This window comes from Colletotrichum paranaense, assembly GCF_030867605.1.
Source record: "Colletotrichum paranaense strain IMI 384185 chromosome Unknown Scaffold_2.1, whole genome shotgun sequence".
Taxonomy (NCBI): Eukaryota; Fungi; Ascomycota; class Sordariomycetes; order Glomerellales; family Glomerellaceae; genus Colletotrichum; species Colletotrichum paranaense.
This window is the reverse complement of record NW_026848960.1, coordinates 4,600,716-4,627,090: the sequence shown is the minus strand read 5'-3', so window position 1 is coordinate 4,627,090 and position 26,375 is coordinate 4,600,716. Positions and strand designations below refer to the sequence as shown.

General features: G+C 53.6%; 7 protein-coding genes across 7 annotated transcripts; 3 read left to right on the top strand and 4 right to left on the bottom strand.

Moving 5' to 3' along the window:
• Nucleotides 1–279: 279 nt before the first annotated feature.
• Nucleotides 280–1,062, bottom strand: CPAR01_03479 (uncharacterized protein; the record flags this gene model as incomplete). Its single annotated transcript, XM_060487766.1, has 5 exons — nucleotides 280–431; nucleotides 492–653; nucleotides 706–762; nucleotides 813–878; nucleotides 963–1,062. The coding sequence occupies 5 exons, from the start codon at nucleotides 1,060–1,062 to the stop codon at nucleotides 280–282; spliced, it is 537 nt and encodes a 178-aa protein (XP_060355094.1).
• A 1,372-nt stretch (nucleotides 1,063–2,434) lies between these two features.
• On the top strand, nucleotides 2,435–2,827 carry CPAR01_03478 (uncharacterized protein; the record flags this gene model as incomplete). The annotated part of the gene is made up of 3 exons (XM_060487765.1): nucleotides 2,435–2,469; nucleotides 2,521–2,656; nucleotides 2,711–2,827. The coding sequence occupies 3 exons, from the start codon at nucleotides 2,435–2,437 to the stop codon at nucleotides 2,825–2,827; spliced, it is 288 nt and encodes a 95-aa protein (XP_060355093.1).
• A 2,199-nt stretch (nucleotides 2,828–5,026) lies between these two features.
• On the bottom strand, nucleotides 5,027–7,589 carry CPAR01_03477 (uncharacterized protein; the record flags this gene model as incomplete). Its single annotated transcript, XM_060487764.1, has 2 exons — nucleotides 5,027–5,488; nucleotides 5,598–7,589. Coding segments are annotated over 2 exons (2,454 nt in total), but the record flags the coding sequence as incomplete, so codon positions are not given.
• A 5,104-nt stretch (nucleotides 7,590–12,693) lies between these two features.
• On the bottom strand, nucleotides 12,694–13,251 carry CPAR01_03476 (uncharacterized protein; the record flags this gene model as incomplete). The annotated part of the gene is made up of 1 exon (XM_060487763.1): nucleotides 12,694–13,251. One exon carries the CDS (start codon nucleotides 13,249–13,251, stop codon nucleotides 12,694–12,696), a length of 558 nt encoding a protein of 185 aa, XP_060355091.1.
• A 2,177-nt stretch (nucleotides 13,252–15,428) lies between these two features.
• Nucleotides 15,429–15,851, top strand: CPAR01_03475 (uncharacterized protein; the record flags this gene model as incomplete). The annotated part of the gene is made up of 1 exon (XM_060487762.1): nucleotides 15,429–15,851. The coding sequence occupies one exon, from the start codon at nucleotides 15,429–15,431 to the stop codon at nucleotides 15,849–15,851; it is 423 nt and encodes a 140-aa protein (XP_060355090.1).
• Nucleotides 15,852–20,908: 5,057 nt separating this feature from the next.
• On the bottom strand, nucleotides 20,909–21,130 carry CPAR01_03474 (uncharacterized protein; the record flags this gene model as incomplete). The annotated part of the gene is made up of 1 exon (XM_060487761.1): nucleotides 20,909–21,130. The coding sequence occupies one exon, from the start codon at nucleotides 21,128–21,130 to the stop codon at nucleotides 20,909–20,911; it is 222 nt and encodes a 73-aa protein (XP_060355089.1).
• A 1,760-nt stretch (nucleotides 21,131–22,890) lies between these two features.
• On the top strand, nucleotides 22,891–23,103 carry CPAR01_03473 (uncharacterized protein; the record flags this gene model as incomplete). The annotated part of the gene is made up of 1 exon (XM_060487760.1): nucleotides 22,891–23,103. The coding sequence occupies one exon, from the start codon at nucleotides 22,891–22,893 to the stop codon at nucleotides 23,101–23,103; it is 213 nt and encodes a 70-aa protein (XP_060355088.1).
• Between the last annotated feature and the right edge of the window lie 3,272 nt (nucleotides 23,104–26,375).

Genomic DNA, 26,375 nt, shown 5'->3' with positions numbered 1-26,375 from the left:
TGTCGTGAAGCATAACTGAGGTGAACCCGACTCTTGGAACGACCAGTGCCGAACACCTCTTACGGGTGGCTGAGCAGGGAGAAGAAGAAAACAAGTATAGAAGCAGCATATTCTGGCACATACCATTCCATTTCCCAGGCCAAACGACGAACATTATCTGCATCTACATCGCCGGCTCGATGGTGCATATGGAACCACAACCGGTGCCTCCTACGAGGAGGACGACTGAAACGCATTGATTATTCGGCCCAGTCAAGTGTTGATATCCTGAAGATGGGCTCACTTCCACCACATGACAAACTGGTTGTCGAACTGCAAGGTCTCACCGCCCCTAGTAGTGAGGCTGTAGATGCTATCCCAGGCGATTCTCCAAGGCTGTCGGAGAAAGCCGGTAGCGAGATCCTCAAGACCAGCCATCAAGAAGTTGGGAGCTTCGCTACTTGTCAGTTCCGGCTCTTTAGAGTCAGACTTCATTAAGTGTGTGAACGTACCACTGGGGAAATCCGGCTCAAATTGCACAAACATGGTGTGGATGTCGTTGAACCAAGCAGTGACTACGAGGTGAACTCCGCTGACGATGATGCGAGTCTTGACTCTGTTGGCCCATCCGTTTCCGGCCCTGAAGTGGTCGCTCTGGTGAGAGGCAGGCCAGACTGAGAATTGTGTCAATAATGAACTCCTGGGTAATGAGCTTAGGGTACGCACCTCTAGCTTGGAGAGAGTTCTCCACGGGAACATCGGCCTTGCCTGCAGCAATAACGTCTGGCGTAGTCAGCTTACAGCAATCTTAATCATGATGATTCCTACTTTACCTTTGGTGATGAGGGCATCGCGAGCCTCGATGGACTGTAGAGCTTCGACGCTAACAACAGGGAGACCTATTATTACATTACGTTAGCAGGGACTCTCTTTGATGTTTTACCGCGAAGACTGCAGTAACATGTCATATCAGATATACTGACCGTTGATCTCCTTGACGTCCTTGGATCCAATGTCGGCGACTGCAACAGGGGAGGCTGTGGCAACGGCCAACAGCAGAGCGAGAGCACCTGTGAGACGCATTGTAGGATTTGAAAGAGTGAATAATCTGGGAAGGTATAGAGCGAGAGTAGAAGTAAGAGAATGAATGCTTGACGAGGTATGAGTCTAGAGTTGGCAAGAACTTCTGGGGGATCAGCAGCGGACTTTAAATAGTTGTCCTATAGTCAGTATCGAGCCCATCCCCAAGGCCGAGGAGACACTGCCGCGAATGGCCGAAAGCGCAGAGTGAAATCAGAAAGTGAGGGATTTACAAAAGTGCTTAGGCATTGACCATCCAAAATGTCTCCGTTCCTTGTATCTCCAGATATCTCCCGCGTTTGAACACTCGCGGCTGTATCATCACCGCAAGCAAATGTTTAGTAGCGCGAAGCTTGACCGGCAGAGTGCCCAGGCCTCGGCCACCCACTTTGCTGTCATTTGTCCATATTGGGAGAATTGTCAATCTGTGAAAGTTGGATATCCCCAACACGCAGGTGGCCTAGGGTAGGGGGTCTGCCGAGGAGCCTTCGCACTCACCGGCGACTCTTAGCAAATTGAGATCACAAAGTGCTTGTCTAGGGACCAATCTTATAAAACAAGCTTTGGACAAGCCTTTCCCGCCGGCTTGTGGATCTTCTAGAAGAATGCCCATTGAGCCGGATTACCATCACGGCACCAAGGCGCCTCTGACAGGTGGCCCTACGTAAGTAAGTACGATAAGAAAGGTGCCGGAGGCCATGCTACTTTGGGATTCTACTATGGTACTATTTACTGCTTTGGGTAAACTCTCCGAGTCTATACACGAGATAAAAGTGTGTCGTTTCCCACGGCTGTTGACTGCAAGAACTCAATTATTGTTTAATATATCAAGGTGCCGCCTCGTCGGGTCCGCCGAGACGTCAGCAGGCACTCTCTCCGTATTGACATCTTTTTTCAAAACTCTACAGCATGGATTGAAGAACTCTTGGAATTGCCAGATTAGGACAGAACTGCATGATCATTGGGTTGACTGATTCCGCTCTAAGAAACCAAGCTTTTGGCATTTGATAGCATCCGGTGGGATACTATCGGCACTATGTGGGATGCTTCTGAGCCTCAGCATGACAAGCTGGATGACGGACGCCTAAAGTCGAAAAGGCAACTACGATAACCTAGTTCAATTTGACTAGTGCGATAGTAGCCCAAAGGCAAAGAGCCAGACAGGGAGGGACAGACTTTTTGTCTCGGCAACGCACATTTCCAGTCTCGACAAGTCAGTCGAGGCTACCTATCACGACTAAGTGGGTTGTCAGAATACATAGCAAACAGGTTATAAAATGGAAGACGCCAAGTTTTCTAGACCCTCTGTATAGAACCCCATCATCCTCATCGTTCAACCCCATTGTACAGTCCTACTTGTCCATATCATTTCACAATGAAGGCCGCTCCGATTCTTGCATTTTTGTACCTGTAAGATGTCCTCACCTTGTTGCTTGAGTGATATCTGACTTCGCATCTCAGCGCTCCTCTGAGTGTTTCAGCCTGGATGTGCAGCTGTTACAAGAAGAGCGTCCCCGATCTGCACGCTGCCTATCACTTCTGCCAGCCCGGCTCTGGCCATAAATACTGCGTGAACAAGACGACCAACGTCCAGGCGGTAAGAGGTTCCAACAAGTATTTATGAGCACCTTTGCAATGCTGACACCTATAGTGTATTATGGGCACGCCCATCACCCAAGCGAACTGCGCCTCGAGCTACGGTAGTGATTGGGTTGCGGAATGTGAACACTATACTGGCGGGTGCCCTCCTGGTATGACTGAGCAGTGAGAGGGAAAAAAGGGTTGGGGGAAGGATGTAAAATCACTTTAGAAGGAGGATTTATGGCGCACCGTAGAACAGTGTTGCATATTGTAATACAATACCACTGGTTGCAATAACTTTGATGCTATGAACTCGGATCCATAGACTACGCAACCCGGAGGCCACCAAAGACGAACACAGAAGAGCCGCAAAGATTAAAACATTCGATTTTCAAAACCTATCGAGAACCCTTTAGCAAGTTAAGTCCGGGCGTGTCAGATGGCTTAAGAGTGCCAACCCCGTTACTATTTTGCAATTCTATGCGGCTAAGCAAGCCACGGGTGTCCTATTGATAAGAGATACTACCATGATCCCCCTCGAGTTAATAGCCACCCGTATGCTGACGATGAGGTCGTTGAGACTGCTAATACAGATGTCTCTAGTGGCACTGTATCTTCATTCCTGTATGTCGTCTCCATTAGCAAGGCACCACATCTTTCTGTCTATGTACCTGGACTGCCAGCCCACAAGCATGTTTCTCCTTCTTGGATACTGCGATCCGCAGTTCGCAGAACTGTCCTTCCAGTCCGACATCGCAAGCGTGCTTTTAGATCTTCAAGCATGTTTTATTCTAAAGCTACTGCATTCTACCATGTGTTTCGACCCAGGCGGCCCTGAGTCCAAGAGTCCGCATTCGTCCTTGAGGGGGACTGTTTCTGAGCGATCGTGAAAGCGAACTTATGCTTCAGACTACCAATATCCCATCGAGTGCTCATCATCGCCAACCCATCCTGCTCGCATCCGCCACTCTCCCATAAGCCATGTACAAGAAAACATCCCGTCCCTTGGCAACCCCGGGAGCGGGGTTCACACACATCGGGACCGAATCCTCGTTCACGATGGGCGCCCCAGATCATGCAACACGAACGACCCCACTCATCTCGTACAACTCTGCCCCCAAATCCGAAAGCGAAAACGACGACCCTGCCTGAAACCGCGAAACGAAATGAAGCACCGACGAGACCTTAGAGAATGAATCACTTGATCGTGGTAAGTATTAAAAGGCCACTATCATTATGCGTTCGCGGTCGCGGTCGCAGTCGCATGGTATGGGTTGTGAGGTTGAGAACTTGAAAATGATGATTGTCAATGGCAGGTAAGACGTTGATAAGGGGTAGGGTGTCGCTCCGGCGGTGAAGGTGCGTCCGGGGTATGTGGCGGGGTGTTGAGAGCATCACTAATATGAATTGGAACGCAAGACTGAGTTAGTACAGCAACGACATGACAGAGAATAATAATGTGTGAGCAATGGCAGGTTATTTTGTCTTCCCATGCTACCCTAACTAATCAAGCCAAATGGCCGAACGCTTCTGCTAAGTGACTGCGTCCATGTTCCCAACGCCCATTGTATGAACCGGTACCTATTGTGTCACGAACGAGCCGATGCTTCAATCAATCTCAAGACTCGGTTCCTCAACTTTTGTCCGTTCCAAACCCAACCGCTACCGAATCTCCTCGACAGGCCCGTCAATACCACTCAGCGTACTGGGGTAGTTGAACAGGTCGGGGATCCGGTGCACACCCTTGATATCATCCGCCTAAGGCGGACAGAGACAATCTCATGTCATCTAGTATCATCCCAATCCAATAAAGCAAGTATTCGATGGCCAGTATCCCTCTAAGACCCCTAATGTCGTGTGCTGGTGGTCCTGGATCCTCTACCGTGCGCGGAAAGAAAGCTCGACAAGGAGCAAAATACAAATGACAAGATAATTCGAAGCGCAATGACAGCCGCTGTTGAAGGTCAAGAGTGAAGGTGCGAGCGAATTATGCATTAAAGGAACTCCTTGTATGCAGATCGATCCTGAGTACCCATTCGAAAAGGAGACTCGAACCCTCGACGCTGCGTTGAGCTCATCAAGAATGGGCAACGAATGAAAGACCAAGAAAGCAAGGTTGTTTTGTTTGTTTTCCCAATGACCCCCGAATGCCCTTCGTATGCTCGGGAAGTCGCGAAATCGAATGGAGGGCCATGGATTGTGAATGACTCTTTGAACGCCTCCCCGCGATGCCATGGCCGTCCCTGGCCTTTTGGCGTCGAATGCCATTAAACGCCAGTGTCCGAAAGATAAGATGAAATTTTTTCGTCCAAAAAAACAATCGAGAAAAGTCAAATGACGAGACCGCAGAGACGATCGCGGTTACATGGTGGAGCGAGCGACGCCGTTAACCCCTAATTGCTGTTGCCGCATGAGTCTCGGTATTGAATGGAAAGCGCTCCTGCAGTTGCTGGGCGTACGGAAATTCATTTGGCGACGTACCGGCGAAAGGGAAGCCACCCACCGAGGTCGAGGGGGAAGCGGACCTCATTATTGCTGGGGTGGTAGCCTGACTCGGACGTTGGTTTGCGGGTCGTTCGCTTTGCAAAGGTTGACTGAGTGGAGATGAGGCTGGTGATGCACCGTAAGACCCTAGGTGCTGAAAGTAAGGGTTGGAGTCGCGGAGGTGGAAGGCGTGGTGTTGTGCGGGTCCGGCGTGTTGCGCTTGGTGGGCCATGCTGGGGCTGCCGTTGGAGCTCGAGCTGGTGCTGTTGGATCCACGGGTCGCGAAAACATCGTCAGCTCCGTCGAACTTGCCGTTTCTCAACGTGCCATCCTTAATCTGAGGACTGGACTGCTTGGAGCCGAACTGTTGATAGCCAAGGTCAGTACATGCTTTTTGGGCTGAGAGTGGGCGATCGGTGAGGGTCGATGATGAAAGGGTCGGACATGGATGATTGTTGACCGGAAGTACGTACAAAGCAGTATTTGTTGACCAATTCCTCGTATGATGACGAGGCAAGAGAAGGGTTGGGAGAGTCGGTGCCAGGGACGGTAGGCTGCTTCACAACCGGCTTTGAGACAGGGGGAGCGGTCACGGCAGGGGCCGGCTTCGCCTGCTGGGGCTGTTGCGCAGGAACGTGAATCTTGCGATGGCTCTTCATATAGAGACCATCCTGATTGCGGTCCTTGCCAATAGTGTCCTTTGCAGCCTGGACAGCAGCAGTGAGGGAGGCACCAAAGTCGTAGCGGTTGGAGAAGGCTTGTCCACTGGGGGCAGTCAGTCGACTCGAGAGGTTATCGCTAGCCAGATTGCCGGTAGACTTGTTGATCTTGAGGCGAAGTCCAGCAGTTGGGCCTGACTCGCCCAAGTACTCGTGGATGGGCTGGTCAAAGTTCAGCTTGGACTGGTTGCCAAAATCGTCGAAGCCGACAGGCATGGATTTAGGCCGAGGCGCCGACGAAGGGCTCGAGCGGCGGTTGCTACGGGGGAGCGCCGGGCGGCCAGCAGCGCCCTGCAGGCCTCGCTTGCCGTTCTGGGGCAAATGCTTCTTGCGGAAGTCGACCTGGAAGTTGGTGCCGTTGTTGTTGTCCCAGTACTCCTGGCCATTGACGTTGTACTTGATGCAGAAGAATAGCGTCTTTGTCTCGAGGTTAGCCAGGTCGGAGAGCTTGATGCTGAACGTGAATCGGTCCTGAGCGACGTGGTCGTCCTGAGCGCGAACCTCATGTGAGTATTCGGCACCGACCTCCGAGGTTGTCTTCCAGTAGTCCAGAGTGAATCTGCACGTAACGTATTTCTGGAATGCTAGGTTGGCAACTGCAACAGAGCCCAACAAGTTCTTTTGGTCGGGTGACAACCAGACTCTCTCGAGGCGGACAGGCAGTGACTTGCGGATGGGGGTATCGGCGGGGTGGTTTGCCGTGACGATCTCCCACTCGAACGGTGGAGTGCGAGCGTTCTGGCGTTCTTCTCCAGGGAAGGGGTACTCGGTATCACTGTCGTAGGCATCGACCGGCGAGGATCCGGCACTGACAGCGAGCGGCCGATCAACCTGAAGGAAATGGCGGACATGTTCGAGGTGTGAATCGAAGTGAACGGCCTTGGAAAAGGTCGGGGTGCCAGGCATGCTGGATGGCCGCCTGCGAGCAGAGGCGGGGCGGAGTGCGGGTCTGACGAGCTCTCCAGACTTCTTGCGTACCATTGGCGGCTTGTTCTCGAAGTTGTTACCGTCCGAATCGGATTCTGAGCCAGTGATGGAAGCCGACTCCATTACTATTCTGGGCTCGGTACTGGATCTCACATGGTTGACGCGGCGGGCGACCGTCTGAGCGAGGGCGTCCAGGGCGCTGGTACTAAAGCTGGTGGGCAAACCCTCCTTGGGGAGGTCTTCCTTGGTGATGAGAGATAGTGCGGGTTGGTCGAGCTTGGAGCTGGTCGGGGAGGCTTCCCTCTTAACGGGTATTTGGCTGATGATGTCCTGAAGCTCCTTAAGATTGTCAATCTGCCTTCCACGCTCTGCGACGTCCTCCTCTTCGCTTCCCGAGTCGGGTGGTGAGATGATGGCGCCCTTGGGCATGCCTCGCTCGTCTGTCAATGGCGGCGGTGATTGCCTCACACTGCTGCTGTTGGTGGCCATGCCCTTCAAATCGTCCGACGTTCCTGGTGGTGTAGGTTGGTCTGAGTTGCCATTTGTTGTGGGAGCACCTGCTGCCGCTGCCGGCGTTCTCCTGTGCTTGGTGAGGTATGATGCTGACCTTGGTAATGACGGTCTGGGGCTGGACTGGAAGGAGGAACGTCTGCTCACGTCGGGCGATGACGGTGCTGAGCTTGCTGGCGATCGGTGGTGGGAGGGTGGTGTGTAAGGCATTCCCGCGGTTGTGTACGGAGAATGTGGTGGATGAAGGTGTATGGTGAGAAAGTTGGCTTCGTGCGCCCGGCACGGCGTAAGTGTGGCGGCTCGAGGATAGTGGCGGAAAAGCAAATAGGTATCAATTCAGCGAAGAATTAAGGTGAGACGCGGAGCGGCCGAGGATGAGCGAAGAGACGCCGGTAGGAAATTAGGATTTCTGTGTTATTGGAAGGTTCCCGTCAGCTCTGTCGCGGCCATGGGAGACTTTAGGATTATTTAGTCGGGTAAGGAAATCGGTTGTGGTGCATCTATTCCGATGACTGAACTGGTAAAAAAATAAGGGAAGAAAACGAGGTAGAGAGAGTGGGAAAAATCTAGGAAAGAAAAAGAAGCTGATGGCTGTAGCGTTGGTGGCTGTGGGAAACGCAATTCCCGCGATTAGGGATCAAGAACAGGACTAAGGAAAGAGGCAAGGCTGAGAAAGTGATATGGCAATGAGAAGAAAAAAAGAGGAAAAGCGGTAAGCAATGATGACGAAGGTGGTGATGTATTTTTTTGTTGTTTTTACAGCTGTATTACGTTTTTGTGTAGGAGTCGCAGTTGACCACTTACATGGAGGGAGAGAAAGGTCGAGTCAAGGAAGGCGGGCGACTGTCGGGTTTTCTGCTCTGGCAATGTTCCAGCAACAGGGCAAGAAACTTCCGTCGTATGTTTGGTGAGGAGGAATGTCGGTAGCTGGGGAGGAGGGTCCCGTGGAGATGTCGTCGAAGCAAGTGGAATGCAATGACGAGCTGGGGAAGGACGGGGACTCGAGTGTCTCGAAAGGAAGAAGGGGCCGATGGGAGGCTCAGGCGAGGCGATGAGACGTCCCTGCACGGTGGCTTGCGACGTTCGTGGGGATCGTATGGTCGGTCAGGTTCTGGGTCGAGCTTGACTGATCGAAAAGAGGTAGAGGGTTAAGGAGACCAGCCGAATAGGTGCAAAACTATGGGGGTCAATCCTTTCCTTCCGTGCCTTGGGTCGTGACAGAGTTATGCCGTTGACTCTCTTTTTTTTCGGTTGTGATGTCTCGTTCTTGGACAGGATGGGGTTGGGTCTGTCTGTGTTGGAATTCTGTTCCTGCTCTTGCTTCGGGATGCAAGTGTCGTGTGCCAGGAAGGATGCAAGAAGAGCAACGGAAAGTTGACTATCTCTTGAGACGACTTTTTTGTGCCGTGGATGTTGAGGATGTTGGACTTTGGTGTTTGGAGCACACAAAGATTGGAGAGAGAACAAGCTGGTGGGCGGCTCCGGAGGGAACGGAGTGGTTTTGAATGGCGAGCGAGTTCCGAGCACCGCAGTCCGCGCCCAGTACAAAGTACCTCAGCAGAGCGTGGGAGACTGGGGGGGAGGCGGCGGTAGCCAGGTGTGTGTGGTGTGTGGTGAGTGCCAGTGGTGGTTGTGTGCAACACCACCGCCGCTCCCAGCAAGAAGAGACAGGGAACGAGGGAAGAAAAGCTACCGGTACCAGGCACCTCTCAGTTCGGGTTGGTCTGGTCTGGTCTGGTCTGGCTGGTTTGGTTTTTGTCCCAGCACACACACCCACGGTGCCGTGCCACGCCCCCAGCAAAAAGAGACGAGCGAAGGACTAAGACTAGGACCAGGGTCAGCGATGGGCTGCAGAACAGAGCGGCGACAGAGAGAGAGCGAGTGCAGTTGAGGAGAAGGTGGGAAATGCGTGCAATGTGTGGCAGACGCCAGCCAGCAAAAGCAGCCACTTTCCCACCTCACTGCACATACTGCGTAGATATCCGTACTCCGTGCCTCTGGTGGTAGTGCGTAGTGTATGTACACGCCCTCTGTTCCCAGGCGGCGGGAGTTGTAGTAGCACGTACCTGATGGTCAGGAGCATCCCTGCAAGTGCGAGAGACGGCGAAAAAGACCAAAAAGACCAGGGTGGCCATCGGGGGGGTGATCCTTGGTATGGGCGTGGACGTGTTCGGTCAAGCAGTGAAGCAGGGGAGGCCGGGGGAGCACCAGAGTGTGGTGGTGGTGGAGAAGGATGTTGAGTGTGGGAGAGAGACGAATACTCAAGAGAAGACGAAGGCGAGGAACATGGCGCACAGCTGCTGCTGCTGCTGCTGCACCTCACAGCTGCTGCGAGCAACAAAAAGCGGGTACATCAAGGAGTACGTACTTACTTCGTTCATGGCACCGGGGGAAGGAGGGAAGGAGAGAAAAAGGTTGGGGTGTGGCTGGAGCAAGATTCGACGCTAAGCAGCGCGGCGGCGACGGGGTGTGGGGCCCGCCAGACCAGACCGAGAAAGGAAGAGCAGGAAAAAAAAAATTAGGAAAGACCGACCATCCAGCAAAAAACTAAACAAGACGAGGCGACGCTGCGTGGGATGGTGGCACGGAGACGGCAAGCCGGCTGGGCTTTGGGCTATGGGCTTTGGGCTCGACAATTGCTGCTTGCGTTGAGGACTGCCCTTTACAGAGAGAGTACTGAACATAGGTACCTATCAGTTGGGTACGGATATCATTTTGCCTGTCTGCTGTGGCATGGCACTCGACCCGGCTTGGATTGCCTCATTGTATTCATTCGTCCATCAATTCATCCATAGCTATGTACAAGATGCAGAAGATGCACTCGGGTACTCCAAGGTCTCCAAAGTACCGTCTGCAGAACATGCCCGAGGCCGCAAGGTATCCTGCCTGGGGGAGCTTGCTGACGATCCATGGCAACTAAATCCTGCATGTCCGTCCATCACCACCGCCAACACCATTTGCTGCTTCTCCCGTTGTTGGTCGTCCACCATGGAGACAGGTGGAGGGGGCCGACACGCACGACACGACAAGAATGCTCCGCTGCAAGCTACCTGACACTGACCGTCTTGTATCATCTGGACGTGGGGATTTTCATCTTGGCCATGGAGAAGTGAGAACCTGAGAGGAGAGAAAACGGCATGGCGTTGGCGTCATGTTGGTGGTGCAAGAATGGCAGAAGAGCGCCAACGAAAGCCAGAGCGAGCATCTGTTCTGTATCCATACCTATTCTGAATTATCTGTAGGCGCTGGCAAGCCTTGCTGCAGTCACGCCCTCCCTCCCTTTCTGTTACCTACCCGTAGGTATTGCTTCTCAGTCTCTCCTTCGCCTCCCCGGGAGCCCCTTCTGCCACAGTTTAGCCCAGTACAGTAGATTGGCAACTGGCCCAAGACTTGGAGAAGCCCGAGGCGGAGGCGGAGGCGGAGACGGCGGCGGGCTGGCTTGGGAGGCTTGAAGATGCGGGTGGTGGACTCCAGGCCTGGTCTTGCAAGTTGCCCAGTTCGCATTGCATCTGGCTGATGCCTTTCCTTTCCTACCCTACCAGTAGGTATGTATTTCCTTGAACGGATGAAGAAACATGTGTGAGATGGATGCATGGGTGTTTGGCCACTGGGCAGAATCTCTTCTAGATGAGCACGGCAGCTTTTGCTCACGGTAGATGTCAAATGGGAGGTGGGATGAGAGACAAGACAATCATCGCTCTCTGAATGTCTGTTCCATCTTTTCCCCCTCCTTTCTCTCCTTCCCGCAATGATCGATGGCTGCTACCGGCCGGTACCGTTGAGGCCGTCCCCCCTCCGGTATCGAGGGTTTCTGGGTGCGGGAGGAAGGACGTTGAGGTTTCCGGTAGAGTCAGATCAGATCAGCGATGACCGACCGGGCCCTGGCCACCCACCCTCTCACCCCACCCTGCCTGTCATGTCCATAATCTCCACGCCTAGCCATGCCTGGCACGCCTATCCGTACTCCGTACTGATATGCGAATGCTGAGCCAATCCATGCCGCGACGACGCGCAGTGCGAGGTGCCGGGAGCGGACAAAGGTTGAAACATGAAGTCGCTGGAGGAGAGCAGGGACAGGCGGGGAAAGGTGAGGAAGCCAAAGTTCCGTCGGCTCGTAAGGTAAGCTGTAGCAGGGGCGGGACGGGAGGAGTAAGCAGTCCGGTCTGATTATGCTGCCGCCTTGGTTTCTTGGTTCTTGGTTTGCAGTGGTGGTGGTGGTGGTGGTGGTACACGTCTTCTCGGTCAAGGCCTCTACCTACACAGTAAGGTAAGGTAGACTGAGCAGTGACGGGAAGCAAGTGGCAGAGCAGTTGAGCCACAGCAACCTGACCACACACAGTGCAGAAAAGAACGTACCGGGATGACTAATGAGCAGTGCAGAGCAGACCATCTTTGATAGGACAGTACGGATCCCGGGTGGGTGCTTCCTTCTCTCTCGCAAAAAAAAGGAGTGGAAAACTTCAAGATGCGCTAGCAGGGATGAAGAGAAAAACGTACCGACTGGGTCAAAGGTGAAAGAAATAGACCGGGGGCAGGAGCAGGGACAGGGTTTCTAGTCAATTTAGCGTTGGTGCTGATATACATACTGCCATACTGCGTAAAATAATGGTCCCATCATTCTCTCATCAAAGAGCATGACAACCCGCAGCAGCAGCTCTTTCTCAAGAGACTCAAGACTCGATAGCTTCGACAGTGGTAACCGTACTCTATCAGGTAGAGTAAAATTGGGGTCGGAGCTTGTCTGTACGACACCACTGCTGCAGAATGGCCTGAGGTTTCGGTTCCCGTCTCAGTCATTAGGTGCCAAAGAAAAAGTTGGAGAGCAATGCAACGTTGAGAGTTGTCAGATTGGTATCGAACTGCTCATGCCGGAATCATGCCCATAGAAGCTATTGGCCTATCCTATCCGTATCCGCAGTCGACACTGATACATTGTCGAGAGTATACATCTTGGCGCAATGTGCGGGAGTCGAGAGTAACAGGTCCGTTCTTGTCTCGTTCCAATATCGACCGACAAATCGAAAAGAGTTGGGACGGAGAGAGTGTCTAAACTTGGCATCCCGCCGCCTAGCAGAGCATCGCGACGCATCCAGTCGGCTCAAGTTCGCAGGTGGTTGGAAGACTGAGGCAGTTGACGATCAAAGTGTTTGCGGCTCCAGCCGGACATTGGTCTCGAGAGTTGTTGGCCCGGCACTACCCCATACCTGCCTCCTTGAAGTTGTATTAGCCTTTTCCTCAACAGTCTGTATCCGTAGCACCGTATTTCGTGCTTGGTGATGCTCCCACCTCTCTGCTTGCTCTAGCTGATTTTACCCCAGACCATCGAGCCGCCGTTTGGTCTTGATCGTTCTCAATTAGCTTCGCCATGTCTCGAATCTCGTTTGCATCAGTGGCCGCCATGCCGCGGCATACCTCATCCCGTACTGAAGACACTGTTGGCAGGGCGGCTGGTATGAGAGAATGCCGTTTCCATCGTCATCGTGCCGGGGACGGAGATTATGGCGCCCTCTTGTCTCTCTCTGCAAAGTCTGAGGTGCGTGCCTTCCCTCCTCTCCCGGCTCTCGCTTGCCTTCGGCACTGTACACTTGACACGGCCCCACGTCGCTTTCAACACGGGCAGAGGGCAGCAGCGACCGACCCCAGTCGGCTCAGCCCAGGCCAAGCAGCCCAGGCCCATGCCGCAAAGAAAGAAGCGAAGACGCAGGCACAGACCGGCGCAGGCAGGCCGCAGGCGAGCAATGGCAGGCAAGGCAGGCACTGAGGCAGGCAAGGAAGGCATGGGTTCGCGTTTTGGAAGCAATGGCCCTGCCCTACCTCTACAAGTATGTATCTGCCCTTGCCCTGTCCCTTCCTTCCTGTCTGCCCGGGACCGGAACTGAAGTCCTTGCCCGCGCGCACTGCTTGCGACACCCAGAACAAGCCATAGAAGGGACAGGGCAGTCTCGTAATAGACGAAACAAGCCCCAACCATTCCCCCCAGTACCTGATCTAGGTATTATCCCCCCAGTACAAGGAAGCTTCCATTATCGGTCATTTCACGATGCTCGTTTGGAACACACACGGATGGGGAACCCAACTCTCAGGCGCAAAAGATCCGGTGAAAAAAGTTCGTAAAAGTTTGGGTCGAAGGAAAGAATGATGTCATTGCTGATTGAAATTGTCATTGGCGGCAGGTGCACCTACCATCGTCGTCGCGTCGTCCGCCCGCTCTTTCTCGCTTGACTGGGCAGTTAGCTTGCTTCCCTTGCCTCTTTTGGGTGCGTGCCTGCCTCGCAGCTCCAAGGCGAAGACGCAAAGCATCGTGAGTTTTTAAGTGGGGGAGAGGAGCTGTCCTTAGAGGTACTCCTCGTCGAAACAACACTTCACTCCCACTCCCTCTCCCACTCACGATCCAGCCACACCACGACGTGTGGCCCACGACGGGTGCACGATTTCTCGGGTCGCTAGCACTCCCTTTCTATCCGATTCGGCCCACGATCCATATCGGCGGATAGCCAAAGCCGCACATTACATCACCTTCAAAAGTTTGGCCTTATCTCGACCACCTCGTCTTATCAGAGACGTTTTACCGATATCTTCCATCCTTATGGCGTACGTTATCATGAATCTCGAAGCCACTAGGCTGCCTGACTGGATGTCTTTTGTACGGAGGGTGTCAATCAGACTTGTGTCGGGCGAGGCGCGTCTCGGTCGCGTCTCACTGTCAGCATGCCTTCTTTGCACCCTCTGCTTTGTCTCTCCAATTACACCGCCAGCCTGGTTCTCAAAAGACACTGAGTGTTGCCGTCGTTGAAGGATGGACGTGGCCACGACTCGAGCAAGCGTTCGATATCGATACCAAGCCCTGCTCAGCTCGAACTTTATCAATGATTGGGGCAACCCACCTGGGGATTCTGGGAAAACTTGACCCGCCGTTGATACGCAGCAAAGACAAAAAGAATTGGCTCCAGAATCTGCCCCCCCCCCCCCTGCGGCCCCGTTCTGATGATCTGATCGGCCGGCGCCCGTCCGCAGACAATAACGGAGCGAAATAAGGCCATGCCCCCGGGTCCTCGCCTGAAAGCAATGGCGACACGAAGCAGAACCAATGGTGGAACCAACACTCGAGACACTGGACGAAGATGGGGGATGGGAACATGGATGTGAAGGACAAGGAAGGGACAAGCAAAAGAAGACTGGTAAAGGGGGAAAACGATACCAGTTCGGTCCACATTCCAGCCTTTTCCTACATTCCATCCAAAGTGGTTGTCTCCGCAAGTTTGCTCTGGAACTATTCTCAACAAGGCCGAACCCATGACAAACATCAAACACTCCTGCGAAAAGCTTCGTTTCCTTTGGCTATGCTATTGCTTTGGGGGCCGATCTACCATTACTGGAATGCACTTGGAAGCAGAAGCAGGCCAGGGACAAGACAGGCAGAAGAGTCAGAGTCAGTGTCGGACAATACCTGTTGCACTCTCTTTTTCTCTGGGTGCGGGCTAAGTTTTGACGGCACGTTTGTGCGTTGTTTGCGCCGTGTCTTTGGAAGCGCTAAGACGACGCCGACCCGCTCTGTCGCTGATGACTGATGAATCCAGGGAATTGTGTGTCAGAAGCGGTACGAATAGTCAGTCGCTCTGTCAGCCACAGGTTGCAGCTGGACTAGGGCTGGCGATAGCAACGACACCGATGCCGGCATCAGCTTTTATCGATGGTGGCCGTTGGCACGAGCTACCCTACCGGCGCCTGGTATGGATGGCATAGACATTGTTGATGCCGACGCTGACGGTAGTAGTGCAACTACGAGATCTTGACTACCTATAGTCCCGTATGCGGAGCGGCTGCCTGCATCGAGAGCCAATTGACACATCTCGTTCTGATTAGAGACTTTGGCTCCCACGCTCCATACTGGCGGCAACGGCGTGAAGAACTTTTTGTCGTCAAAATGTCTCATCTCGGCCAAGAAACGGCTGGGCGAGGGTTGAGATTCCTAGACCAGCATGCTGCTACGTGTGAATGAGTCGCCCGAGTCGTGACAGAAATGGCGCAGATGCATTGTGGCACTATAATGCGCTGCCATTGCTGATGGTTGCATTGGCGATGGCGATAGCAATGCATTTTGCTTGTGTTACTGTCACCGCTCTCTTGGACACGACTCTTTCTTCACTGATGCTGTTGGGCTGCCCTTGTGCATCGGCGATGAGCGGAGCACTGAGAGGCAAATGCTTCTCACAAAATGTCTCGCCAATGGCAATAATTCGTGCTCCTTGCAAAGTACGTTTCGATTGGGGTAAGAGCAGGCACCGCTATGGGCATTTGGCGGCTCAGGTATTGCCCCAGAAAGAACAGACGAAGCGCGAAAGCGACAGCAACAACACAACACGCACGGAGCGTATTCTCAGAGTGGCCCGAGCTGTCGGCAACAATTCTCACTGGATGGGCAGACGCTGGATCACCAGGGTTATTTTGTTAGATGATATGTCTGACGCCTTGATAACTGCGGCGTATGTTAGTTTCCAACGTCGACGAAGAATCTGCATTGCGGGCTTTTTGCTTCCTTTTTTTTTTTTTTTTTATTCACTTTCTCCGTAATCCATCTGAATCCGTATTCATCGCTTCAGAAGTGGGGACCGGAAACCGGGGCAGGCCGCAGGCCGTTGGGATGGGATTTTGGCCTGGAACTCTTGCCCTCGCGAGTCGCCGCAGCACCGCACCTCCCGCATCCACCGCACCCGTGTTTTGGGAAAGGACGGAGACGACGGGGAAGGAGCAAGTGGGATGGAGTATGGAGTACGTATCTATGTACATACTTAGACGCGGAGACGACGACGCGACGGGATGGGGGATGATTCAGCAGGAAGGACTAAAGGAAATGGAGTGGTTTACCGGTACCATTTTTTTTACCGAAAAGGAGGGAAGGAAACACGACTGACCAACCAGCAGGCGGTATCGTGGGAAGGACCCAAGAGGACCCAAGGCTGTCATCGCAAAAAAGAGAAGAGGAAGGAGGGAAGGAGGGGCAGTTACGGAAGGAAAGAGCAGGGGGTTCCCCCCACCTGATGGACTCAGTCTGGCCACCCCCCACCAAAAAAAGAAACTCACCAAAGAAAGGCAGGAAACACTTGAGCCTTGAGGTTTCTTCCCCCACCAAAAAAAAAAAGTGAGAATGAAGTCAATTCCCGCTGCAACATCACATCGCCCGCCCCGACCGCACTCCACCACCCACATCCACATTTTATCCACAACCACAAGCCATCGCTCATTCACGGACCTCACCGGCACGGACTCTCCTTTGCACTCTCTCTGGTGCGCGGAGATGCCGCTCACTGCTCCTATGCTTATCCATATCCATTACCGTCGGCACCGTGTCACCTCTACATGCCAGCCAATACCATAGCACCAGCTGCTTGCTGCTACACCAAAGCCTACATACTACCGTCGATACAGTCTAGGTGGGACTGTTCAGGACAGGAAATGCCTTCAAACAATGCCCAGCAAAGCACCAAGCATGCAGAAAAACGCAACAAGGCGTTGGCGCACTAGGACTAGCTGTCTTCGACATCAGTTGAAATCATCGCAGAATCGAACCAACACTACACGCACCCATCTCACAGCCATCCTATCACCACATTCCATCATGTGTAGTATCAAAGCAATTTCACCCATTAGAATGTTCCTCCATTGAACTCTCAAACGCCTTCACCCTCACTACATCATTCCGACCTGACCAACAAGACCGGGTTCCGCACCCAATCAAAGTTGGTATTCGACCCCTAGAAACCCTCACTCTTCTACTCAACGCCAGTCGTCCATCCAGTAGTAGGTATGATGCATCAAACGTTGAGCCTTTTAGAGTTGCAGCTGGAGAGTTCCGCCATACCACTGCAAGCTCGTTCTGCCACACTCTAATATATTGCCGTCGTCATCCCAAGAGTCGTCTTACTTCGCGGCGGCTTTGAAGCTTGAACCGACCCTTGGGTGTCTGCGGCCCAGCCCGCCCGCCACTACGAATCCCGAGCATTGCTCATCTGGTTGATGTGCCATCCTCTGGATCCGAACACCGGCACCGGGGCCACTGGACGGGCATCCTCCCTCACCACCTCCGTCTTCACCGGATCAATCTCTGGCCCAGGCGCCGAAGTCTAGGTCAGCAGTACCCTAAAAACGACAACCTTTACACGATATTGCCGCATTTTCGGATGCCAGAGGTGCATCCATTTTAGCCGTTGTACCGCTTCGGGCGGGGACCTATCAAAATCTCCAGTCTCCGCGCTGTGCAACACTCCGTGTCTTTTGTCATGACTTTTGTTCTGTCCAGCAAGCAAGGAACCCCACTACGAATACAACAAGAAATCAATACTCGGTCTTGTCGTCGCCTTTGGACTTTGGATTGCCAGGCAGCCTCTCGTCTCCCTCAGCCGATGGCTTGTGCGCAAATGCAGCCTTTTCTCAGGTCATCCAGTTGAACGGACGGAGTACGGATCTCCACTGGCCCATGTTCCCCATTCCCACTCACATACCTAAAGTACCTACATCCAGCATCCACTTCTATGCTCACATTCGGTACGGAGTACGGAGTAGGGGCTGCGACTGCGAGCACTCACAGCATGCACCCAGCGGCATGCAGCAAGGCATGGCTCCGGCCATTGTGACGAGTGGGAGCTGCAGGGGCTGAGAACCAGTCATTGAGCTGCATGGCCTCGCTTGAGGCGTAGAAGCCCACGTACGCCACCGCCATAGGTCCAGTCAAGCCCCTTCACTTACTTGAGCTTCTCACAGAGCTACCTCTGTCACAACCGGTTTGAAGACAGAAGGGCATCGTCAATCAGCTTTCGGCCTTTCGGGGACTTCTTCGCCCAGACCCAGGGTGTACGACATGGGTATCAAACGATGCAAATGCTCACTGGCCCCTTCCAAATTCGTGCAGAACGCCCATCGACATTCGAAAGCGCCATGGCACGCATGGCAGGATCTCTCTGGTGGGGAATGGCTTCACCAAGAGCTCCATCCGGCTGCGCTTCAGCCTTCGTCGGATCACGCAAACTGACAATCCACCTCGCTCTCAATCTCGTCTCTTATGGATATCAGCGCATGTGTCAAACTATTACTCACAGCTTGCATTCTGGGGAAGCATGCGCGAGGTGCCCTTGGCCCATTGCCCCTCACTTTCTCTCTTATCATCTTCTCAAGCGAAGTGTCCACTGTATGGCATGGTACGTTGATTAGCAATCGTACGCATTCACTCTGACAGATGCCATCGCCCAACGCTCACCTTCACCCAATTTGGCCCCTCGACGGTCAATAGATGCCGGATCATCTTGGCAAGAAATCTGGAGATAGGGGACCCGAACGATATCACCCCACACCAACAACTCGCACACAGCACAAAGCTAAGAGTGGCCGGCGACTCAAGGGGCTGCATCTCGCAGCCAAGCGTCTTGTTAGCGCCTCTACGCTGCACACCGTGGTAAAAATTCGCGGTTGCTTGCTTGCTTGCTTGCTTGCTTGCTCGTCTTGCGTGCCATCACCCAGGCACGCCTTGCGCCTCTGGATTAACGACACCTCCCGGGCACGTCTCACCGCGTCTCGTTATCTTTGAAGTCGCAATCCGAGATGCCCAAAACGCACATCGCTTACCCCTGATTCGCTGCGCAGTCAAGGTGGCCCCTGCCACCCTCACCTAGTCGCCCATCAAAAGATGCTAAATTTGCCCCTGCTCATGGCATCTCAACAAGGATCTCATCGTGGCCCGCCCGTCACTGAAGCAGCAATCCTCGAACAAAGCACGCAAGCCATTGTGCAAGCCACACCTATCGGGAGCCGGATGGCGGGGCACACTTACAACCTAGGCCAGCTGCGATGTCAGTATCCGTACACGGGGATCAGCAGTTCGGTGGCCGTCTGTCAATCGACCGGCCGGATACCTGGACGGCCCGTAGTTGACGGCTCAAAGCAGAGTGCGGCATCCCTCCTACCATCGCTCGATCTTCAGATCTGCCTCGCTTCAATTCCCTCTCTACGGAACTCGTTCGGTCTGACGTAGAGCTTGCACAATGTACGAGACCTGCTCAGCCAACTACGGTAGCGAAACCAACAAGACCCTGCGGGATGACGAAAGAGATTGCGTCAAATACAATGGAGATGTTGAATGCTAGCCCCAGGTCACACGCCTGTCACATCAACTGATCTGATGTTGACTACGAAGAGACTGAGGTTCATCCTGCGCCCTTGGCTTCTGATAAGGGTCCCTTGAACCTGGTTCCGAGAGCGGACCCGAGACGCAACCCGAGTCGACTAACCTCATCCCGAGCATCAGGCGATGATCTGAGGACACACATTCCATGTTACAATGGCGTCTCTGTCATTTTTTTGAGATGGCGGATGGCGCTTTTTCACCGCACGCAGTCTAGCTGCCTACTCCGCAATAGGTCCCCTAATCCAACGAGACCCTACCGACCCTTATGTGCAGAGGACCCTGAAGTCTAGCTAGCTGCAGTGGCCGGCCAACTTCTGGGCGAAGATCGACGCAGAAACGTAGTCAACGGCTTTGGGATACGAACTGTTCCCGTTACCCTACCGCAGTGCGGATAACTCGCGTGCTCGCTTGAGCTTCGCAACCGCGGCAGAGTTATCCCCATGATCGCCGACACTACACGCTATCAAGACTGACACTAGTGACCCACGTTTGATAACAACGAACCGATCATAATCCATCTGACTGTATCGAGATGCGAAGCTGCAACATTGCATCAAGAGAACGCAATCTGGCCTTGAACTCTGTCTTTGCACATGCTTGATGCGCATTCCAGGGAAACGCCGGCTATGAGCGGTGGTCTGATGGTTGACAAGGATCATCATATCATCCAATGTTGATTTCTTACAGCTTTGGAGCACCGGGGATTTTTTGCCTGACACCTAGTGGCCCGGTCCCTCTCAGCTTCATGCTCCGGTCCTGGCAAAGCTCCTGATTCGTCACATTGTTTCGTTGGGGACGGCTCGATGGCCTCAAATGGAATGAACCAAAGCTCGGCATCAATTCGCAGGAAAGACGAGCAACGATGGTCGAACTCTGCTGCGTATCACGAATTCTTTGTTACCACGCGGCGGCGTCCAAGGTGGCGTTTTCTTCCCCAGACAACAGACTTCTCCTGGTGTTTCCAGACACCGCCCGTATGTAAGGTTCCAGGGGTTCAGGGAGGGAGTGTAACTTTAGACATCTCCATGTCGCCAGCCTGACTCTTGCAATCAAGTCACTCACTCCCGAGGCAAAGGCGAGTTGTTGGTATTGTCAGACCATTGATCTAGATTTCGAGCGCATGCACCTCCGAAAACCGAACAGAGGAGAAGAACACATATGTGGAGATCTCACCTCGGCCCTGGGAACATCCCATTGTCAGATCTCGCTCTACGATCGACGCTGGAGACCGGAGACGGAAGATCATCTGGTGATGAATGACGGTCTTCAGCATCAGTGAGCGCCACATATGCCCGACGCCCCGAGCGATCGGTGAATCGGATACGGGACAAGGTGAGGGTTTGGATAGGCCCCAGACAGCGCGAACACAGTGTGGATTTCTAGGTGTGGCGACCGTGCCTTTCGAACGACAGAGACACTGTTTTCGTATGTTCCACTACAGGTGCGCTGCGCCTTACTGAACTGCGAGGAACGAGTGCTCGCAGGATACAAGCAAAGACCTGGCCATATCCCACCGATGCACGCTCAACACTCTACTTTGGAGAGGCGCCCAGTCGAAGCCATTGTCGGGGGCTTCTTCAACCTCTTGAGTCAGCTCTATGTCACATAGAAGAGACGAGAGCATCGATCGAAAATCAAGGGGCGGTGAGGCTGGCAAACAGCCAGCAAACATCATCTTTGGCCAAGCATCCCACGTCGCGAGCGAGTCGAGACTGGACGGAACCTCAATTAAAGTTTGTGTCTTGATCTCCACTCGGCGACGAGGCGTGGAGGAAGCCGGCGGAGCGCAGGAGTAGACGACGAGACCAGGGCTCGGCTTCCGAGTCGCTCCCGGCGCGCGTCAGCTTCCGGATCTTCCGTGCCAGGCGATGCTCAGCCCATGGGAGCAAAGTACGGATACGGAGCACATAGACAGACATGGGGCATGCCTGGCGAACGGCCCCATGGCCTTAACCAATCACAACTGCAGCGCTACATGTCTCAACGCCAACATAGTACGTGGTTGTATGGACTTTGGATCTTGAACACTGTCTGTGTCCCTTTGGGGGGGGGAACAAATAAAAGAGTTCGAATCTAGGTCACTTTCTATTTTCTGCAGCTCAACAGCCGGATCTCCCTCGCAGCACAGCTTGTGACCGCACTCGACAGATCAAGCAGATCAGAGAAGTATGGAATCTTGTGGTTATGTCTTCTCTGCTAAAGAGAGAAAGGGCCATGAAGGAGTCACGGCCAACCCGGAAAACAGCAGCCTGCTATCCAACAAGTCGCCTTTATCCTCAGAATCTTGCTGGGTTCTCCAAACCATGTGCAACCTGAATCTCCATTGGCCAATCAGGCTGTCGCCCGACAGCATTCAACTCGGGGCCCGGCTCCCATTTGACGTGTCGCAGGAGGAGGCGTCGAATGCGACCATACACAGCTACATGGTTCCTTGGTTGTCTTCAAAGCCTCCGGGGAAGAAGGAATCATGCCAGAGCGGTGTGTTTCGCCCAGAAAACCTGCCTGGAATCATTCCTACTTGTTCCCAGCACGTCTTGCAGCAATCATCTAGCTGTAAATCAGCCTGCACTAGAATCCGGGCTCTGATGCGACTGCCTGGGCGCCCCGCAAGATCCGGGACAAACAAAGCTAGAATGACCCAAACCCAAAATCGTCAGACTTGATAGCTTTGCAGAAATCCCACGTCTTAACTCGGAGGGCACGGTTGTTTGCGGGGGTATTCCAAAGATCCTGTCAGAAGGCTCACGGGATCAATTTCGACTGCACCGGCCTGGTCCCGCGTCCGAGGCGACTCGAATGACTTGTACAAGTCATGACGCAATTCATCACCAGCTGATACAAATGGTGCCAGACTTTTCACTATCAACGATCACGGCGAGGTGCGTTTTTGTGAGGGCCGTGGGGGGGAATCGCGATTACAGACGTGTCGTTTCGTCCTCGCCGTCGCCGTCCCATTTCAAGGCTACATGTCAAGACATATCGCTGTTCGCCCTGTTCATCGTCAGGCACAGAACCCAGACTTGTCCAGTCTAGTATCCATACGCCCCCTTCCCGTGCCACGCAACGGCTGAAGGAGGCACCAACCCGCGTGGGTCGCGAATAGAAGTGCCCCACGAGACTCCGGATGATGCCAGGTGACCGGGACGGATCGATGAAGCAGAAGCGACATGCTATTCTCGAAGTGAATCCGGTATTCTGGCTTCCAAGTGCAGCCTCCGGGTTTGAGATGCCGCTTTGAACCCTTTAGCAGGCAACATGCGAAGGTTCAACCCTGATTTTCCGCCCGAGTTACGGTGCATATGCCTCGGAGACAATAGCTTCATCCTCTGTTCTCACCAGTGACCACGTCGTTGGCTCCAGGTCTGTCTCTGAAGAGGGTGCGGTGCTTGGTCAAGCAATCGAGTCACTCCGGTGTACCTCGCCGCGCAAGTCGGAATGCGTCGCAACCTTACAGATACGACAATGGAGGTCGGGGGCGTTTCTCGACCGATGACGAGCCCCACCGATCTGCACGAAGTCTGCCAGAACGAGCCGGGATGCTGCCAACTTTCGCACGCGAGGGCTGAATCCATCAGACTAAAAAAAAAAAAAAAAAGATACCCATGGTTGTGTGGCCTTTGCATACATGCAGGCATGGCATTACTCTGATAAGGCCTCTCAATGGCCCTCGCTTGAGCGGCCAGGGCCAAAAAGGGCCACCGATGAAGAAAGGTCTCTATACTAATGAGACTGGGGAACGGAGGACATCCTCTTGTTCGAGAACGCAACATACACAGTTAAGACGGCAGCAAGGATCTGATTGGCAATTTTGGCCCCCATCTCCGGTGTCAGCCCCAGAACCTCATTCCATCTGTGCCGGTGAGACAAGAGGAGGATGGCGTACAAAGGACGGATAGGTACACACAAACGTCCCAGTACTTAGGAAGCAGGTTTATGGGAAATGAGGGCACACGATCTGTACTCTCGGAAGTCTTTGACAGCAGCATCATCATTACCGTCACCACCATGGTCATCTGACTACAAAGTTCCTTGGAAGAAACCCGGGAAACACAGCGTGTCGACCGAGTATGGGCTGTTGATGCGTGAGACTCAAGTCCAGGGAACCCGTCCTCTCGACAATAATAGTCTTCCCGTATTCCGTGGTTTGCTGAGACGGGAATTGATGCCCGCAGGCTTCGGTACACGCCGCACGTAAAGTTGTCAAGACTCAAGAGTGCGGAGCGTTAAGGAGGATTTGCTCCGGAAACAGCCAACCGCAAGTCAGCACAGCACCACAGCAAGGCAGCATGAGCAAGGCAATGGTGATGGGAAAGCCAGCATGGGCCCATGGTGCGATCTCAACGTACCATTGCTTATTATCTCGGCTCGGTCGATACTCCATACTCGATACATAGGACTGCGGTCGGCTTCATCTCAACCCATCACTCCTGAGTTACAGCTCCAACTTCCAAAAGAGCCATCAACCTTGCATCAAACATGAAAGAATGTGGGCACCAAACGGGTCATATCCACCGAAGAAGCTCAGACTGTATCCCTTGAGTCCTTTCACGTCAACATCTGGCTGCCATATCCGGAGGTTCAGATCCTCAGTGGGGGAGGGGGTACTGTGGCTCTCAACTTGGAGTCTTGACTCTTCTCCAATCTCCATCTCGTCTCTCTCTCCTCATCTGTCGTGCCCCCGCAGGAGAACGGAATGGGGGCAGTGGGCACTGCGGCAGGGAGTCACAAACATGGGCAAAAGAGGCAGGCCGTCGATATCCTCACTGGGCGTACACCATTTTCTACGCACGAAATCTCTTCACTGCGTCTACTCGTACGTACATGGGTTGCGCGTGCCTACGCTGCTACGCATCCTGGAAAGGGCTAAATGACGTAGTGACCCGTTTCACGGCCCTCAGCCGTCATCGGGCATTTACGTGCAAGATCGAGTCTTTCTCTCATGAACTAGGCGCCTGGGGCTCTTAGCGGTACGCAGGGCTTAAAGTGGTCAACAATAGCCCCGTAGGCCCCCCTAACCAGCCCCCCACAACGTCGGCCTCTTGCTCCAACCACGCTGCCAGCTTTGTGCCGTTGCCGCCTCAGGCGGGTGCTGGCGTCCTTTCTACAGGGGAGACCACGGAGACCAAGGAGACTAAGGAGACCAAAAGAGGACTACAGGGGCGCGAAGGGGCAGTAGGCGTCTTTTCCGTGCGCTAGGAGCGTCCGCCAGAGCCCGCAGTTTCAGCAGTAGCATCCACTTCTATCTGAGGCTTATTAGCGAGCCGCGAGGAAGCCCGCAACTTGCGAGAAAACTGTCGACAAGTCTATCATCAGGCACTATTCCGGCGGCGTCTGGTCAAGAGGGGCTGTTCAGGTTCTCGAAATGGGATGAACGAAGTATGACCGGCCACCGGCCACTGACGGACAGTAGCTACCGGTATTCCCCCGGACGAGCGCAGTCTCAGCTTCCTCACCTTCAAAGTGTCGGACTGCGGTAGACAATGGAGATGGAGATGGAGAGGAGACGGAGAGGTTGCCGTACAGTCTTGATACCGGAGCTTTTCAAACAGAGATCACCGATGACTATGGAGTCGCTACATGTCCACTCCAGATGGACGCGGCATGGGTGGTTTGCAGTCTCCAGAGGCATCCCCATGGGCCCCCCCTCGCTCAACGGCCCCTCTAGGATGCGTCTAGAGTTCTAGATCACCAATGGAACCCATCAGGACGTCTCTCTCGAGCCTCCTGCCCGCCTGGGCTTTGGAAATTGCATCTGTAAATGGCATGGCCATATCGACCGAACACGAGAGGCAATCGACAAAGCCGTGCGAAACTCTGAGTGAACTGCACCCCGGTCGTCTCACCCCCTCCCCTGGGCGTTCTGGACATGCAGCATGCTCTTGGAATCAAATTGCTTGGGCATTTGGCACACAAAACACAATCTTTACCACTATGCGTGGTGCTGTAGACACTTGCTCCCGCCGCTTTCCTTTCTGACCGCTCCTTCACCGAGACCTCGTAGAGGCCTACCGAGACATTCACCGCGCATACACCGCACAACGCCATCGCAATCTAGCCAAATAAACCACTAGCCCACTGCATCTGGCATAACGGCAGTTCGGCACTCGAGGCTGTCGATGACTTCCTTGATATTTGATCAATCCCTTGCAGCCAAGATCGCCGTGTAATCTGAAGACGGTTCGAGCTTCATCGAGAAGACGGGACGCGTACCTCTCGCCCGGGGTTCGACCCCCAACCGGCAGGCCTCCTCGAAATATTTCGCTTGCGCTTCCACGTAGCGGCTTTGCCTTGGTTTTGAGATGCAGGCCACTCCCGCGTCTCATCAACAAGATGCTCGCATAGGCACCAGTGATCTGCCTGTCTGCCTATCCAGGTATTCGTTCCTTGGGGATCGAGTTGAAAGCGCCACTCTTCTCAGTCGAATTATCTCTTATGTGGCTGACCCCGGTGGCATCGAGCCACACGTAGCTGCGCCCCATGTACTACAAACATCACCCTAAACCAAGATTACAAGTGGTTTTGGGGTTAGGGCAGCCATCACACTTGCCATCACCCACCACGCCGCCGCAGTCGGACCAAGAGACTCGCCACTGGCGGCTACCGTGGCTTACACCTCTGTAGATTGTGGATGCCTCTGGATTTCGTTTTGGCTAACTAATATCCCTCAAAAGGGTGACCGACGTTCCATTGGACAATGGAACATCCTCGATATATCTCATGCGCAAGCTACTAGAGCTCGGGATTAGCACTCCCAGGCTTATCTTGGACAGACGCTCGATCAAATAGCGGTGAGATTCGCCTGGACTTTGTTCGAGGATGCGGAAGCTCCAATCAAGCGTTTGGTTGGCCAATCTTTCTTCACCTTTGAGGCTCAGACGGTGTTGGTCTACAGATCTACAAGATAGAGTTTCGTCCATTTG